Raw genomic sequence first — 17,673 nt, forward strand, 5'->3', positions numbered from 1 at the left:
ATTTTTTTTTTTTTTTTTTGCTGCCATAAATAAAGGACAATCAGTTGACTTCTAACTCAACTGATTTGATGGGATCAATAAATAGCATTATAGCAATAGCAATAAATAGCTCTTTCTAAGCTTGGTTCTCCTAGGGCCATGCTGGCTTGTCATGAACACTTCCGCTTGTTAGTCAACAACCTGAGTTCCCTGTGCAGTGTGTCACTGCATGAGGACTATGTGAAAATTGTCCCATGATGTCTACTGTATAGGCATGCGGTCAGCACTAAGATATAAATGTATGTCGAGGAAAGTCCCCTAATGTTAGTTGTTCACACTATGTGCAGATTAATCACAAACAAACAAGCAAACCTATAAATATCAGAGGCCAAAAGCAGCACAGCCTGCTGACATGGTTACAAGCCTGAGAAGATTACATTTAAGAATGTATTCAGTTTTGTTTATGGGAAGCAAAAAAAGTGTTTCCCAAATGTATTCATCTTAAAAACTAGGATTGGATTAGTCAGATTTGCACAAATTGTTTGTGGAACACAGTTGCTATTAATTTCAACTTAATTTCTCAGTAAAACACAGTGTTCACTGGAATTAATTTGATATTATTACATATTAAACTGCAATACCTAAAAAAAAGGATTGACTTTAAATTTGACCGGATACATTAAATGATTGAAGCATTTTTTGGTAATACACACCTGCTCATTCATGCTTTTGAAAACTTTTTGCTTTTTTATCGTTCATCTGATCAGAGCCAGCGTTGTGTGTGTGTTCAAGTGTGTTTTTGCTACAGCATTAAGGATTAAGCCTTATATATATATCTCTTTTAAAAATTTGTGAGTGCAGATATTGTCGGTGTGAACACAATTCAATTGTTGTGAAATTATTTTGTATATCAGGTATTAATTTAATTAATAATTGTTGTATTAATATAAATTTAAATAGCTCCAGCATGACAAATGTTCAGTCACATTACACAGCAAAAAAAAAAAAAAAACCTCCTCCTTTACTCAGCTAGCTGTTAGCAGCAAACTCTACATCTGTTTCCTGTTACTTTACATTCCTGTCTAACCACAAAACTGAAGAAACCCAGAATGCCTTGCTACAGTCATATGTCTGCTCCCATGACTGTCACGAGACTTTTGATTCAAAGTTTTTTTTTACAGTTTATTGTTCAAACTGAGAGCTACAGAGCCATGCATCAATCTTCCCTTTTTTGTGGGCACTATTGTATATGTCCTAAACACTACCTAGTCTGGAAACACTTAAATGCCTATTTTTCACATTTTAGCGAAATAGTAAAGTCATCAAAACTATACCAATGGCACAAATGGCAGGTGACCGAAAGACGTTTAACAAATCAAGACTATTAAATCAACTTAACACTCTGGATTTCTTTCAACCAGCCTCATGAGGTGCATTCTGGGATGTTTTTTTAAACATCATCGAACGTGATTCCATGAGGAAATATTTGCATGTGATTTCATATGGGCAAACATTTTAATTTCACTTTTTAATGGGAGTTTTTAATTAATATTTGTAGTATTTTCATAGTTAAATATTACATTATATATTTTAATTATATTATATTATGAGTAAAATGTCCTGAAGCAGAGGGACTCCATTCATAAATCCCATGACAGGAGCTTGTTTCTGTTTTCCCAGTGCCGCCACCATTGATGCACAGATGTCCACATGTTGGGGATTAGAGTTGAGACACAGAGGCCTGGCAAACTATACATTATTGCAGTGTGACAACCAGTCTTTGAAGAGCAAGAGCATGCACATTCACAATTTCAAAACTGTCCCATCTGCCACGTGCACAGGGATCTGAAGGTTTGTGATGGCAGGATTTGACCAATACAAATCAGTGTGCATCCCGTCTTACTCTAAGCGAAGGTCAGTACGGCATTTAAAAAGGCAGGTCAAGAGATTGTTGTGTCAGTGGATACACAGAAAAATAGAGAGAGAGAAATATTCAGCTGGGAATGATGTAGTAAGTTTCAGAAGGTTGTGCTGGGATATGAGATAAACATCCTTTGACAATCCTTTTTAAATGCACAACAAACAGCCGTAAGGCTTTGTTTACAGCATTGAAGGAAAAAAACTAAAAGCAAATAATCCCAATTCCTGGCTTTATACCAGACCAAGCTCTGCAGAAGACATTTTAGAAAAAAAGAGAAAATGGTCCACTTTACGTAAAGCTAAGTACATGCATTGTAATGCATTGTACAATCACATGAATAATTGTAACCACAGTTAATACATTATAACACTTATCAATTAATTGTTAACCTATGCATTTTAAATTCGGTTATACTTATTTACAATATATTACAATGCACATTATGAATAATTATAATGCATTATACCCTTTAATAACCCTTTATAATGCATTATATACAAAGGATTTTAGTAAAGCATTACTGAAAAACACACTCTGAATGAGAAATAAATCATTAAAGCGCTCTCATTTATAGAATTTTCTGAAAAAACAAACTGTCAGACAGTGGCAACATCTGTGGTTATAATTTAATATTTTATATAGATTAATGAATAAGGTTTAAATATTTTAAGGCTAAATATACACATAAATATATAAAGACAGGTACATATGGTACATTCAAAGATATTTTAAGAAGTGCTAGCTTAAGCTGAATATGCAAACATGCAAGGACAAATAGTTTCTGAAACAAACATGTGCAACACAACAACACATAGGCTTTTTAAACCTATTCAGCCTCAGTCTTTTATCTCAGTTAGATTGTTTTAGATTAGATTTTTTGCATAAATAAATAAAGACATTATATTATATTATATTATATATCACTGGTAACTAGACTAGAGTACGATGAAAAGACAAAGGGTTTGTCAAAATAGGCCAGTCTTGTTGTGATGTATTACTTTCAAGAAGTTTAAAGAACTTAGAGCTATTAAATGAGGATAAAGGTGAATGTTTTCTATATTAGAGACGTTTCTGCTCTCAGTCCCTTCCTTCATTTGAAATGCTTTCCCTCTAGTGGCCAGATTTAATTAAAATCCTACAGGCAATGTGGAGGGTGTCACTGTTCTCCCAAACCACTAATGTGTGCTACACCAGTGCAGGTATCTCTGTTTCCATTTGACTTGCTCTACCAATGCGTTGTAATAGATGTAAACAACCATGTGGCAATAAATCTGTTGCCTTTAGGGAACATCCTTATGATGATTGTGAGCAAATGGATGCAGTGTCTATGGCATGACTTGCCTGATTCATTGTTTTTGTGACTAAATATCTCACCTCTGTTATTCATTTGTACACTGGGGCCAGAATTAACATTTGGTTCATTGGGTGCAATATCTGTCCTCCTCCCACAAAAAGAGAATAAAATACAAGATGATGCTTTTACATTAACAGTGCTGGTTAATGTTGTGTGATGCCCATTAAAAGGCACTGAAGTTATTTAAGAATATATGTAGTCTGAATGTTAGTGATTGTGTGGCTTTTTCATCCTGGCATGAGGGTTAAAATAGCTGCCACAGTCTGATTAACCACAGAGATGTTTAACACAAGTTATATAACATTGTTGTCTCTCTACAGATGGTGAAACTTTGCATATTTTAAAATCAAGGCGAATGGCTACAGTTCTTAAATATTATTTAATAAAAGCTGTTTTAGTCCTGCGGTATTCCTGGGAGATCTGACCATGGTCAGCTTAATAGAGGATCTTGGTTGCAGGCCTGCACATCTGACTCAAAGCCTTATGAAAAACAAATAGTGATTTAGCACAGTCTTAATTGCACTGTATTAGCCAATGCTGTAAAAAAAAAGTTACGTTAACAAAAAATGATAATAATACTATAGAAAAACGAACTAACTGACAATTGGCCAAGTTACCTTACCTGTATAAAGTTGTGTATATACGTATATATATATATATTATACAACGACAATGTAATCTTATTGCAAATTTATTTACAGATGTATTGTATTTACTAGTATTGTAATACATAAGAGTAACAATTAGGTTATTATCAATATATTATATTTTATTAGGTATAGGCTACAAGTATAGGAATCGAATATTATTCATGTGGAAATGGGCATAGGCTACCCATAATTCCCTATGTGCATTGTCTTTTAGTTGATGTTTAGGCCTGTAGCATGAGATTTTTAATACATTTTTTATGGCTGATTCTATGCCATTCCGTAACTCGTTTAGTATTGTCACCATATTATTAAGATAAAGTTCTGACAGCCAGCAACAACCTTTTACCTTAAATTCAATAAAAAATGTAATCTTAGTTTTGTATAGGCTACTGTTCTCTTTTCGACAAATACAATGCAATTAAAACCAGTTTACCACAAAAAGTCACATTTTGTTTAACACTGTGAGTCTTATCGTATAAATCGATTGAAGCAAACCTGTGTCCTATGAAATGTTTTCTACCATCTGACTACAAGCCACGAGTCTCACTCAGGCAACCATCTGCTGTTTTACCTAAATCCGGAGATTTGGCCAAGCCGCGCAAATATCTGTCGTTCTCTCAGAGTGCCCTCACGAGGTGTTATCCTTCATCAGCTCTGCTGAATAGACTAGTAAACACCGATCTGCTCTCTAAAACCGCTGGGGTTGGGATGTTCACTCGTACAGAAACGGGCCGATGGGAGCTGGAAGTTAGAGGAGCGAGTGCAGAGGAGCGTCAGTGCGGAGAACAGCCAACCTAAATTAAGGTTACAATTATCCTACTAGACCCTGGAGGGATGTGTCGTAGACAGAAGGAATTAATGAAGGAGCAAAGCGATTAAAAACATTCAGGTCTTGTCTCGAGACATGCTCGTCGTCTTTCTGAGCACGATGTTAGAGGACATTGTGCAGAAGTGAGGAACTGCTAACCGAGATGGACAGAGACTTGGAGAGCTATGATATCGCTGCCATGCAGATATCGTGAGGGAAGCGGGTGAGTTCCGCTTTGTGTTTTTTGTTGCGATACTTTATGCAGACTATATTTAAAACAATGTTTGTTTGGAGTTCTTCAGGGTTACGACTAATTTGGAAGTAACTCATTTTGTCACTACCAGACGTGGGTGGCAAAACATGTTGTATATTAAATTATTCTAAGCAAAAAAACAACAACAAACAAACAACAAAAAACAGACAATAAAGTTGACGGCTTTTCTTACACAGTTGTAATCAAAATAATTGTATTTACGTTGGTTTCCAATGTAGAAGTGATATTGTAGAAGGCATATTTACGTTTTCAGTTTGAATGTTTTCTTACGTTTGTTTCTTTTATAAGCTTTTAAAATATTAAAATCATTTGCCTAAAAATATCAGCTATGTTTGTAAAACTGGAGTAGGAAAGCATTGATTTAACCAGATGGATAGATGGATGGATGGATGGATGGATGGATTTATTGACTCATTCATTGAGTTTCATTGATTGATAGACTAATTGCCAGAGCATGGATTAGACTCGCTGACTCTAGATAGATAGATAGATAGATAGATAGATAGATAGATAGAATTAGATAGATGATAGACCGATTTGTTGGTTGATTCATTCATTTTAATTGATTGATAGACAGACTAATTAAAGCATTGATTAGAGTCATTGACTCTTGATAGATAGATAGATAGATAGATAGATAGATAGATAGATAGATTGATTGATTGATAGATAGATCTGTTGCATTGTTTATTAAAGCCCACTTAACAGGGCCAGATCAGTCCTATGAGGCACATAACTTTTATAGCCTTTCTTTTAGGAATCAAATATACAACTAAAAATAGTAGTCGGGAGTCGGGACCCCAGTGGTCACTGTGTGCAGCAGGTGTGTTCGGCTTTCTGTCTCAGGTCGCACGGTCACTGAGGCTTTTGAGACGCCTGGCAGTCATAGATGTCTTAATTAGCATTAATCAATCTGTGTAAGTTCTCTTTAATGAGATTTCAAATAGCATCCCGCACCGCAAGTGATGTGCAGCACAGCAAATTCCCGTCGCACCCTGCGTGAGCCAGCGCTAAAGGAGCGCAAGCTTTGGGGCCGGTCCAGATGAGCACTTTAATCAGAAGAGTTGCAATGCACAGCAGGGCCTGATTTATCACTAGTTGATGGGGCGGAGTGGTAAAAGCACTTACTTGATCACTGGTTTGTTTTGCTTGGTCACTCGACATTCTCATCACGCCCTCATATGTATCGGCATGTGATTTATGAGGTCTACCGCTATGAGGTCATTTTGGAGCAGGGTTTAATATCACTGAACAGGTGCAGATGCCCTGTTTTAAACAGTTTTGCCTTTTTAATAAACCACAGCAGGACTAAATTTGCGATTTGGGGCCCTATAAGTCTGCCTCACATTGTGAGCATCATCCTGGTTCTTTGTGTAATCCTGCTGCCCTAAAATGGACCTATTTAAGACTGCTTAAACACTGAACTATCCAGGGCACCATATGACCCTGCTAATGGGTGTCCTGCATTACAACACGCAACCAGATGCAGAGGTCTCCCTGGCGAAATTTCCCAATAGACCAGACCTATCTTTTAAATAAGCAATAGCTGTTTTTCGTGTAAGGACGTTTCATTTGAGAGCTGGATCTGTGACCCTGGATGGGAGGCAATCTGTCAGCATGACTGGGTTGCAACCTCAATTGATGGATTAAAATCAATGGAGGTCTAATACATACATGGGTGAAGCAGATGCTGTGCTTTTCACAGATGACATATGAGCCTAAACCACATCCATATGTGTGACCTCTCCACAATCACATTAAAAATCAATGGACTCAGACTTGATTTATACTCTCTTCTTCAAGAAAAGTGCATAACTGGAATGAAATCTGAATCTGGGCCTTCACAAACAAATTATCTCTGTCCCACCAGCGTGTTTACTGTATTGCACATGCTTTTGCTGCTGAATGTTTCACATTTCACAGCTTATAATGCAAATGTTTGTCATCCGTTGTCCAAAAAAATGCCTAAAATTAACAATGAACTTGAGCACATGTGCAATGACCCAGTTACATTAATGCATTCAGTTTAGCCTGAGGTGACCTTACTTGCGTGTCCTTGAAAAGTTCTGTTGAAGTTAGTTTAAAACACTGATACACATATGTGTGCTGCCTTCTGGCATGCAGTAGGAACATGTGAGATGATCTCATGTTAATTTTTTTCCACACATATTTTCCTTTTGCATTATATTTGATTCTCTTTGGGTTACACAATGTACATGCACTGACTAAAGTGACCAGCACAAAGCTGAATTATCATAATCTGTCCTTCAGACTGTTGTGATCTAAACCCAGCGTGACCTCTCTCAGCTGCTCCACATAATCATGAAAAACAAAGAAGCATGAACATTCATATTTGTTTGTTTGAGTAAAATAAACACAACATATACAATATATTAGATACCATTTTATGTGACCAATACCTACAGCAATTATTTGTCTAATACATTTTTTCTAAGTTTTATTTCTGCTTTCTGCCGCAAAACTAAATAATTCATACAACAGTAGCACGTTTGAGTTTGCTTCTTCGTCAGAACAGATTTAGCATTAGATCACATGCTCACCAATGGATCCTCTGCAGTGAATGGGTGCCGTCAGAATGAGAGTTCAAACAGCTGATAAATGCATCACAATAATCCACAAATACTCCACATGATCCAGTTCATCAATTAATGTCTTGTGAAGTGAAAAAGCTGTCTTTGTTATATACAAATCCATCAAGACATTTTTATCTACAAACTTCTGGCTAAAATAATTCCTCTATCCATATTATGGCTTTCTCCAGTAAAAAAGTTGTCTTGTCTGAATTATGGGAGAAATATGCACACATCAAACTCTGTTTCAAACACTGTTTGAAAACAGTTTTTAAACAAATATGACGGTGGATTTTGATGTGAGAGGACAACAGGGGAATGTACTTCTTTACTGTAAGAAGCATTATTATGGATTATGGATTTGGCCCGAGGGTACATTTTCAACAAATTTTCTTTTTTGGGTAACTGTTTCTTTAAGATAATAATTTTGATGTTATGGCTGGTAACAGATAAATGTCCAATATTAAAATTCCATATTTTAATATTTATAATATATATTCCAATACTGTTTTATTTGAATAAATAAATACGGAAAACGGAAATCAATAATTTTAAATGCTATAAGTGAATTTAGGCATCACAAAATTATAATGCACAGAAAATAAAATAAAAAATAGATATTCATTTTCTGATTTGCTAAAGATATAATTTAAACATTTTATAAAATTAGTAATACTGCTAGGTGACAGCAAGTATAATCTAAATGTAAAAACAAATGCACATTTAAATATTTAATATGTACCAAAAAAAAAAAAAAAAGAGTCGATAACCATAACTTAATCAATAATTTAATAATTTATTTAGTACTGAGCAATGTTGTTTGCTGTCGATTCCCAGGGAATGCATAAACTGATATTAAAAGCATGAAGTGTCTGCAAAATGGGCAAACCCACTGATAAAACACATTTTATTACAGCCTGAAGTGTTTACAGTACAAACTGATTGTTACAGGCCTGTAGCCACCCTTGTCAGATTATCTTCCTCTCACACTCCTTTAGACTAAAGCAGCAAAATCAGTCACACATCCACCGGAGCTGAGAATATAAATGCTTGTATTATATGGTACACATGCAGGCACACAACAGAGATGCTTTTAAACTCCATCCTTGTGGCTTTCAGCAAAAAGCGGATTACAGAAGGATGAGCAGAAGCGTCTTGTAAATTCACTGTGGGCTTGAAATACAAACACTTTGAGGAAGCATCTGTGGTTTGTGCATCCAAGTGTGAACCTGCACCTTCTCTGTTATATTTATTTTTTCATTGCCCGGGCAAGCTCGAAGGGAACAAATACTCCATGTCCAGAAGATCTGTCATCATCTCCCATTGCTAAACAACACCTGTTTCAGAAAGCTTTTAATACTTGCGTTCATTCACATGGCTGCATTCTGTGGCGGGGGTGGAGAGCCAGGAGCCATAAACAGCCTCTTTCTCACTCAGTTGCAATTGTTGCTGTGAAGAATTAATGTGAGGAATTCTAATTGGAAATTGGAGAGTGGCTCTGGGCAGTTTTCACCCAGCTGGGACGAGAATAGTATGGGCTCCGAGAGACAGGTGAAGTACATTCCCTGGATGCACTTAGAGGTTAGAGATCACACTAAATATGCAGGTCAGAGACCTCTGATATCGTCACTGAAGAGTTCCTGCGATTTTAGACACAGTTAATGTAAGATAAGCCAAAATAAGGATAAAAATAAAATCTCTTGTGGGTTTGGCTGGCATTTTGTGAATATCCTTTAATGTTAAATATTAATTTCAAAACGTCTGGATTCCCTCATCTGTTTGCTGGGCACGTCCCTCTCCTGACCTTTTCGCACAAAAATACACAGCTAAAACTCAATAGTACTTCTTTTAGCACAGTTAAAAGCCCATTGCACGCCTGGAGTCAGTGAAGTGCAAATTGGAGTCAGACTGCAGAGGCTTTAAGTGTTGTGGTTTTCTAATGGAGACAGGGGAACAGCTACAGCAGCAGAGGAAAGGTTTTGCTCCCCTGTTTATAGTACCTGGCAAAGGTCCATGTCATTTACTGTAACCTAATGAAGCCTGTCTGACTCTGATGAGTTTTGATTGTTAACGTGAAAGTATGAAAGTCAGGCCCCAATATGAGAAAACAACACAATGTGTGTGTGTTCAGCTTAGTGAAGGCCAGCTAACTGTGATGACAGTGCATCAGATCGACAAGGGCACACTCAATGTTTGGCAGAGTGTTGTTTGTTAGATAAGAGCATTGCCAAAGCTGGTATGTAGTCGCGGTAGCTGATTATGCAAAAGTTTTACTAAGAGGCATCTTCTTGAGTTTGGGCCACAAATTTGGTCATTTTAATTTTGACAATGTTCATGAAAAAAAATCTATATATATAAATATATTTTTGTGGTTTAAAATATTTTTATGTGTAAACATTTTGTATTATATTATTTTATATCTCAGTATAAGACCACAAAACCAGTCATAAGTAGCACATGTATATTTGTAGCAATAGCCAAAAATACATTGCATGGGTCAAAATGATCGATTTTTCTTTTATGCCAAAAATCATTAGGTTATTAAGTAAAAATAAATTTCCTACAGTAAATATATCAAAACTTCATTTTTGATTAGTAATATGCATTGCTAAGAACTTCATTTGGACAACTTTAAAGGTGATTTTTTTTTTTTTTAGATTTTCAAATTAGATTTTCAATAGCCAAATATTGTCCTATCCTAACAAACCATACATCAATGGAAAGTTTATTTATTCAGCTTCTCAGTTTAAAACAACTGAAAAATTAAAAAAACCCTTGTGACTGGTTTTGTGGTCCAGGGTCATATACATACACACGCACACGCACACGCACACGCACACACACACACATATATATATATATATTATTTATTTTTTTTGGTGTTTAGCTTAGTGTTATGTTAGAATCATTATTATACTCTTATACCTTTTGTTCTTTAATATTTTGAATTGTTTTTAGCTTTATTTTTAATTTTTCATTTAAATGTTAAGTTTTGAAATTTTGTTGTATGCATTTGTCATTTTTATTTAATTTCTTTATTTTTAAAATGTGTATAAGTAATATTTATAAAGTTTTAGCTTGGCTCATTAAAAATTAATTTTGCTGCCACATTCTGGATTAGATAGATAGAACTGGCTGCAAGACCTGCCAAGAGAGCATTGCAATAGTCCAGCCTGGACAGAACAAGAGCTTGAACAAGGAGTTGTGAAGCATGTTCCGAAAGGAAGGGCCTGATCTTTTTAATGTTTTATAAAGCAAATCTGCAGGACCGGGAAGTTTTATCAATGTGGTCTGAGAAAGTCAGCTGATCATCAATCATAACTCCAACCTCTCTCATCTTTTTAAGTGTGAGAACTTGCACAATTGGTGGCTGACTAAATACTTTTTTTTCCCCCCACTGTACATCTATATATATATATTAATTTCTTTGTATATTATATTTTTATATGCAATATACACACAATTCAAACCACATAGTATAGAGAGAAAAGAGAGAACAGGAAAAATAAATAAAAATAAAAAGTATGTAAAAAATGTACAGAACAAGAAAATTTCACTTTAATTTAGCTTTATTTGATTGCATCCACAAAGTCAGCTGTTAATTTGTTTCAACCTTGAAATAATGACATCAAATTCACTTAGACTATATTTTCTTGCTGTCATTAATAACAATCAAGATGAGCTTAGCTGTCATACAGTGTGTAAAGGCAAGCAGCAAGACACAGGACATGAGTTTTGTCACCTCCATGTCCAGATCTCGTACACCTGCTGCACTGTCTTTCACAAGTCGACAGAGAGGGATTTGCACCTTTAATTTGTGTAAGCCAGGCTCTCTGCTGTGTGGAAAACCAATATGGTGTCAAAACACCATACAAAAGCCAGGATTGACTCTCTCTCTCCTTTCGCTAGATACAGCATTATGAGTCAGCTTATTTGGCCAGTATAAGGCCTTTGTGTAGAGACAGGGGACGACACTGGACTCGGGGAAACAAGTCACCCTTATTTTAAGTGGTTTCAGCAGGAACAAGTTCAAAATAGAAGCTTTGTGTGTAAACAGGAGATGTGAGAAACCCAGACCCATGTGAATAAGCTATAATAAGCAAGCAAGCAGTGGGAGAGGTGTAATGCAGGACTGCATTAATTGAGATCATTTGTCACGACAAGGTAGGAGTTTATACCCATTTTGTTTCATTCATTAAAGGACTACTGGAAATGTTTACAAAGTCAATGTAAACTTATGATTTATTAAGCAATTTAACTTCAATTTAGGTCGTTTTTTTAAGTATTACAAAACAGGTCTGCTAATGTGATAATTTAGGGATGCATCTTCTGATAAAAAAAAGTGTTTTCACATGGTTTGCGGCTTTTGTTTTATCCTGATATTGTTTTTGTAATCACTGCTAACGTTTTATTTCAAGCTCAGTTTTGTGCTTAATTTAACAGTTTTTTTAATTGTGTCACCATTACTGAGGTTTATGTGTGAAGTGTTGAGGCTGTTTACCTATAATAATAAATGAAAGCAAAACATCTTTATGATGCAAAATGTTCTCTGAATAGGAGGAAACACACTTTCAGAGGCGAGCAATAAATAAAAACTGTGTGTGATAATGATAAATGATTAAATGATTCCTGTGCTGCTCATTGACTTCAGCAGATGCAGGAGACATTTACCATTCAGTGAACGAACAAATCTAAATAGACTAAATAGCTGAAGACACTTGTTGAAAGAACAAATCTCAATCCATCGCATTACAAGTTCAGTGCAAGTTGTGTAAGGTTATATTGCTGTAATAGTTCATTTTTTAGTGCAGTTTTACTCTTAATTCAGTGCATGTATGTTAAGATCTTACTCTTGATTCAGTGTATGCTGAATTAATTTATATGGAAGTCAGTTTCTGCATACATAGATAAATGATAAGTTTTCATATCACAATTCAGACTTTTCCTGAGAATTCTGACTTTACATTATGCAGTTCTGTTTTTTTTCTGCTACAGAATAAAAAATAAAGGTAATTGTGATTTTATATCTCACAGAATTTTCTTCTGAGAATTTCAAGTTAATATCTTGTCTCAGAATAGTGAGAAAAAAAGTCTGAAATGTGTATATAGAGTCACAAGTACCTTTGAAATGTTTTATTCTGTTGTGGAAACAGGATTACATGCATGTATTAGTGAGCAGTCCAGTGTTGTGTTCTGTTCTGTTGAATGTCTGATGTCATTTGGCACAGCTCTGTCCATTAAACTAAACGTCTGTCCATGCTGGGTGGGTAATTCCTAATTTGTGTCCAGGCCTATGCACCTGCACCCTGTGACATGAGGTTAAGCTGGACTGTAGTGAAAGTGCCCTGCACACCTGTCTTCTCACATCAGATGCTCTAGAGCAGTAGAAAGGGAAATAAGCGTGTTACTGTGCAGCTGTCACATGTCTCGTAATTTTTATTTACCTAATGACGGCGCATTCAAATGACAGTCTCACACCCAAACAGGTCTAGAACATTCCACTGTCGTCCTTCATCAGAAATGGATGAAAAGCTGTTTTACAACTTCCGCTGTGCCTGGATCAGTCGGTCTGTCTAAAAGCAGGGGATTAAAGAGATTGTTAGCACAAATCATCATAACACAGTATCAATCATTTTTTGCTGATTCTTCTCTTCTCTCTGGCTTTAGGTTTTTGGAAGTGTGATGTCTAAATGTGACTAAATGCATTTTCAACAACCACTGAGCCCAAAATAGATACCAACCTGAAAACATCTGGTTATGAGAACTGGCACCACAAAAGTCCCTTGGTAAGTAGTCCATTGGTAACAAAAAGTGAGGAAAGCTTGTCTTCTGATTTAATCATTTAACATCTATAACTCTTGAAAATGCTTCTTGTATATGCAGATTAATACCTACTTTTTAGTACAGTTCCATTGATTGATCAAGATGCATTTGGGTCAATGGCAAAACCCACTTTTTTTTTTGTTCATATATATTAATGTATTCACAAATACATAATTGCAAATGCATCTCATACATACAATGACTAAAAGTAATATCTTCTATGAGAAGCATGTTTTTATTTTCTGCATTAAAGTTCATTTTGATATTTTGGAGGAAATTAAGCAAGAAATACCAAACTGTCCTGACATAACTAATGAAAAGAAAACCTAAAGTAGTCTTGCATTAATTCTTAGAAAAAATATTTTAAAAGCTGCGTCTCTACCTCTCTAAATATTAAAAATATACTTTGTATCGTTGTGAAATATTTTACAACTTAAAAAATGCACCCACATGTAGATTGTAAATTCAAACTTTTCTCAAAAATATCATGCAAGTTTTTCAAAACCAACAAGATTACATTTCTAAGAATGTTCCTTTTTTAAAAACCAGCATATGCTGGTTAGGTATGTTTTGAAGCATGGCAGCTGGTTTGAGCTGCTTTAAGATGGTCCTTAGTTGCTTCTGACCTGGTTATAAGCTGGTTATGAGCTGGTTCTGAGCAGGAACTAGTTACTTAGGACCAGCTTAAACCAACTCATGACCAGCTACCATGCTTCAAAACATACCTAACCAGCATATGCTGTTTTTTTCAACAGGTTTTATATTGAATTATTTAAAGATTTTTCCTCATATTTGACACATCGTTAACCATTTTTTTCTTTTTTGCAGGAAGGAGGTAAGATGTTCATGGATCTGTGTGGCCGGCGGGGCACATGGACAGTCCTGCTGTTGTGGTGCATAAACCTATCGGCTGCAGTCCTCACCTGCCCGCAAAAATGCACTTGTTACCTTGAAACTTTGGAGGTCAACTGCTCCTCAAGACACCTGACAGGTGTGCCTGAGGAGTTACCAAGCAATGCCAAACGCTTAGATCTTTCAAGAAACCAGCTGAAAACGCTGGCCAGGCGTCAGTTCTCCAGCCTGTCAAAGCTAGAGGACCTGGACCTAAGTGAGAATATAATCTCTATGATTGAGGTGGAAACATTTCAGGGGCTAAAGAACCTGCGATACTTGAGGATTAAGAACAACCGTCTTAAGATCCTCCCGGTTGGGGTCTTCTCTGGTCTCTCCAACCTTCGACGTCTGGATATCAGCGAGAATGAGATACTGGTTTTTCTGGATTACACATTTCGGGACATGATTAATCTACAGCAGCTTGATGCAGGAGAAAATGACCTGGTGTTTATCTCGCAACGGGCATTTGTTGGGCTTCAGACGCTGAAGGAGTTGAACGTGGACCGCAGTAATTTGACCTCCATCCCCACAGAGGCTCTGTCGCAACTTCAGAACTTGACCAAGCTGCGTCTGCGCAAGCTGACCATAAGCGTCCTGCCCAACAATGCCTTTCGCCGACTGCACCAGCTGCGCACCTTGCAGATCCTCCACTGGCCTTCTCTCGAGACGCTAAATAGCAACAGCTTGGTAGGCCTGAACCTTACCACCTTAATTTTAAGCAACTGCAACCTCAGCGCCGTACCTTATGCTGCGCTGCGTCCTCTCACCTACCTGCAGTACCTTGACTTGTCCTACAACCCCATCACCTCCATAAAGGCCAACCTTCTTGGGGAGCTTCTGCGGCTCCAAGAGTTGCACCTGGTAGGTGGGAACCTGCTACGTATTGAGCCGGGTGCCTTCAGGGGTCTGGTCCACTTTCGTCTTCTCAATGTGTCCTCGAATCGTCTGTCCACATTGGAAGAAAGCGTCTTCCACTCCGTAGGGAACTTGCAGACACTGAGGCTGGACAGAAACCCATTGGCTTGCGACTGCAGGTTACTCTGGGTCATGCGACGACGGCGGCGGCTGGATTTCGATGGCCGCCAACCCACATGTTCGCCTCTAAATCAGCACAAGAAGGCTTTTCGTGACTTTTCAGAAGCTGATCTCCCGGTTATATTTACTTGCAGACAAGCGCAGATTCTGAACCGCCAGCAGCAGGATTTGAGTGTTGTGGAGGGCATGAGCATACGGTTTGACTGCAAAGCAGACGGCTATCCATCGCCTTCTATTACTTGGCTGTCAGCCCAGCAGACTGTACTTAGCTCTGTCGGGAGAGTACGAGTGCTTGCTAATGGGAGCTTGGAGGTGCGTTACACCCAAGTACAGGACAGTGGAACGTATCTATGTACTGCATCTAATGCAGCAGGCAACGACAGCATCTCTCTGAGTCTGCAAGTGGAGGGGCTTCCACAAAACCGCACAGCGTCATATTTCTCAGACGAGGGATGGATGGAAACTTCATTACCTCCTTCTACCAACTCCTCCGCACGGGTGTCAAGTCCTTACCCGTTTGATGCGAAAACCCTCATCATTGCTACCACCATGGGATTTCTCTCTTTCCTCAGCTCTGTGGCGATCTGCTTTGTGTTTATGTTCTTCTGGAGTCAGAGCAAAGGTCAGATAAAACACACTGCCACTATAGACTTTGTGCCACGATCATCCATGGGTGGAGGTGGAGATGGTGGGGACACTGGGAGATTCACAATGAAGCTTATTTGAGCTGGAATAGAGAAGTCATGGTCATGGTTACAATTAGTTGAGCCTTTAAAACTAGTAACTCTTATAGTGGAGCAACTGCTCATTCATAATGCAGCTTGCCAACACAACTAGGTACGAAGCCTTATTATAACATAACAAGTCTGACTGACAACAATGTAAATAGGTATAGTAACTCAACTTTAAAAAATAATAATAATCTCATTCATATTTTGCTGGCCTGATTGACATTAATGTACTGTAAGTAGGTATAGTAACTTAACATTTTATTATTATAACACTTTAGTGGAGAAGTAAGGTAGCCAATATATCAAACTGGTGATAAATTCTGTAATATTGCTAAGCAATGCCAAAGTCTGAAGATGAACAAAAATAGAAGAATAATAAATACTCTTATTGTCCGATAGTAATAATTCATATTCCAAAATATAATATTTTATATATTTATATATCTATATATATGAAGTGTGTAAAGAAATTATTTGAATAATATTCCACTATTAAATAATTAAATAACTGTTGGATATTATTGTGGTGTGCCCTTGATTTGGTGTGTTATTGCTTGATTTTTTTTAGACTCACAGCTCTTAGTATAATGAATAAAATCTCTTCCTTTGAGAGGGTTCTGATACAGTTAGCCTTTAGAGATATTCATTTCACTGCCAAATTAAAACAGACCAGGCCATGCGATGATGCATCTGACAACTGTTACAATGCATTTTTAGATATTGTAACTTTTTGTTGCACAAATATATAACCCATAGAACTATGTATGTTGCTATAGGAGTCTTAACAGCCTATAAACGTTATTGTAATTTGTAGCATTACAACAGAAAATAAGTAAAGTAATACGTTTTTAAAAAGTGAAGGATTTTAAATGGATAAGTTAATGATTGAAATGCATTATCATATTGTGTGTGATATTGTACATTACAGCTGTTATTCTTATAGGTTGTGGTAAAATTACAAACATTTTGCAGGGTCATTCAGAAATGTCTTTTGTGACTTTTTTTTAACAACATCAAGTGAAATGGCTATGCACAAATGTCATGTCAACACATGTTTATTTACCTAAGATGCTTTGCAATTTATGTAATGTATATAAGTTATATTTCCACATTTTGATGTTTTTGCTAATGCATTTGTAAGTTATCATGTTTTGCATTGGATTATTAAAGACTATGCAAGTCTGCTTGTTCAGAAAACCATCTCGTCTTGCTATCTTTACTCCATAGTGTTCCATTTTAAACCTCCTCATTAAAAATTCAAGTTCATTTCTAGGTAAAATTAATTTCTGAGTCCTCCTGGAAGTCTGAACAATTTGCAGGGTTCATTAATACAGTTGACAGCTGTAATTTTAAATGACATTGTGATCATACCTCTTTGTTACTCTGGTGTATGCAGTATAAAATAGTCCAGATGTAAGCTCCATCTGTTTCATCAATGCAGCACCTATAACCTTGAGTGCCTGCAGTTTTTCTTTAGCTTATCTGATTGTGGAGGATAAATGACATGAGATGTAACGGTGGTGTCAAGAGAGAGAAATCTGCATAATTATCTGCATCAGTCACTGTCTTGTTTGTTAAACAGAGAAATAATTTTCCCCTGCTGCCTCTCATCT

General features: G+C 36.7%; 1 protein-coding gene across 1 annotated transcript; it reads left to right on the plus strand.

The window, feature by feature from the left end:
• Window positions 1-4,550: 4,550 nt before the first annotated feature.
• On the plus strand, window positions 4,551-16,458 carry LOC107587835 (leucine-rich repeat and immunoglobulin-like domain-containing nogo receptor-interacting protein 1). The gene is made up of 3 exons (XM_016275787.1): window positions 4,551-4,935; window positions 13,245-13,363; window positions 14,229-16,458. Exon 3 carries the CDS (start codon window positions 14,241-14,243, stop codon window positions 16,053-16,055), a length of 1,815 nt encoding a protein of 604 aa, XP_016131273.1. The 5' UTR covers window positions 4,551-4,935; window positions 13,245-13,363; window positions 14,229-14,240; the 3' UTR covers window positions 16,056-16,458.
• Window positions 16,459-17,673: the final 1,215 nt, after the last annotated feature.

The sequence above is a fragment of the Sinocyclocheilus grahami genome, unplaced genomic scaffold (genome assembly GCF_001515645.1).
Source record: "Sinocyclocheilus grahami isolate Dianchi unplaced genomic scaffold, SAMN03320097.WGS_v1.1 scaffold96.1, whole genome shotgun sequence".
Lineage (NCBI taxonomy): Eukaryota > Metazoa > Chordata > Actinopteri > Cypriniformes > Cyprinidae > Sinocyclocheilus > Sinocyclocheilus grahami.

What these genes read in the sequence shown, in the direction of transcription:
- LOC107587835 (XM_016275787.1), top strand. Translation starts at nt 14,241, where the DNA reads ATGTTCATGGATCTGTGTGGCCGGCGGGGCACATGGACAGTCCTGCTG.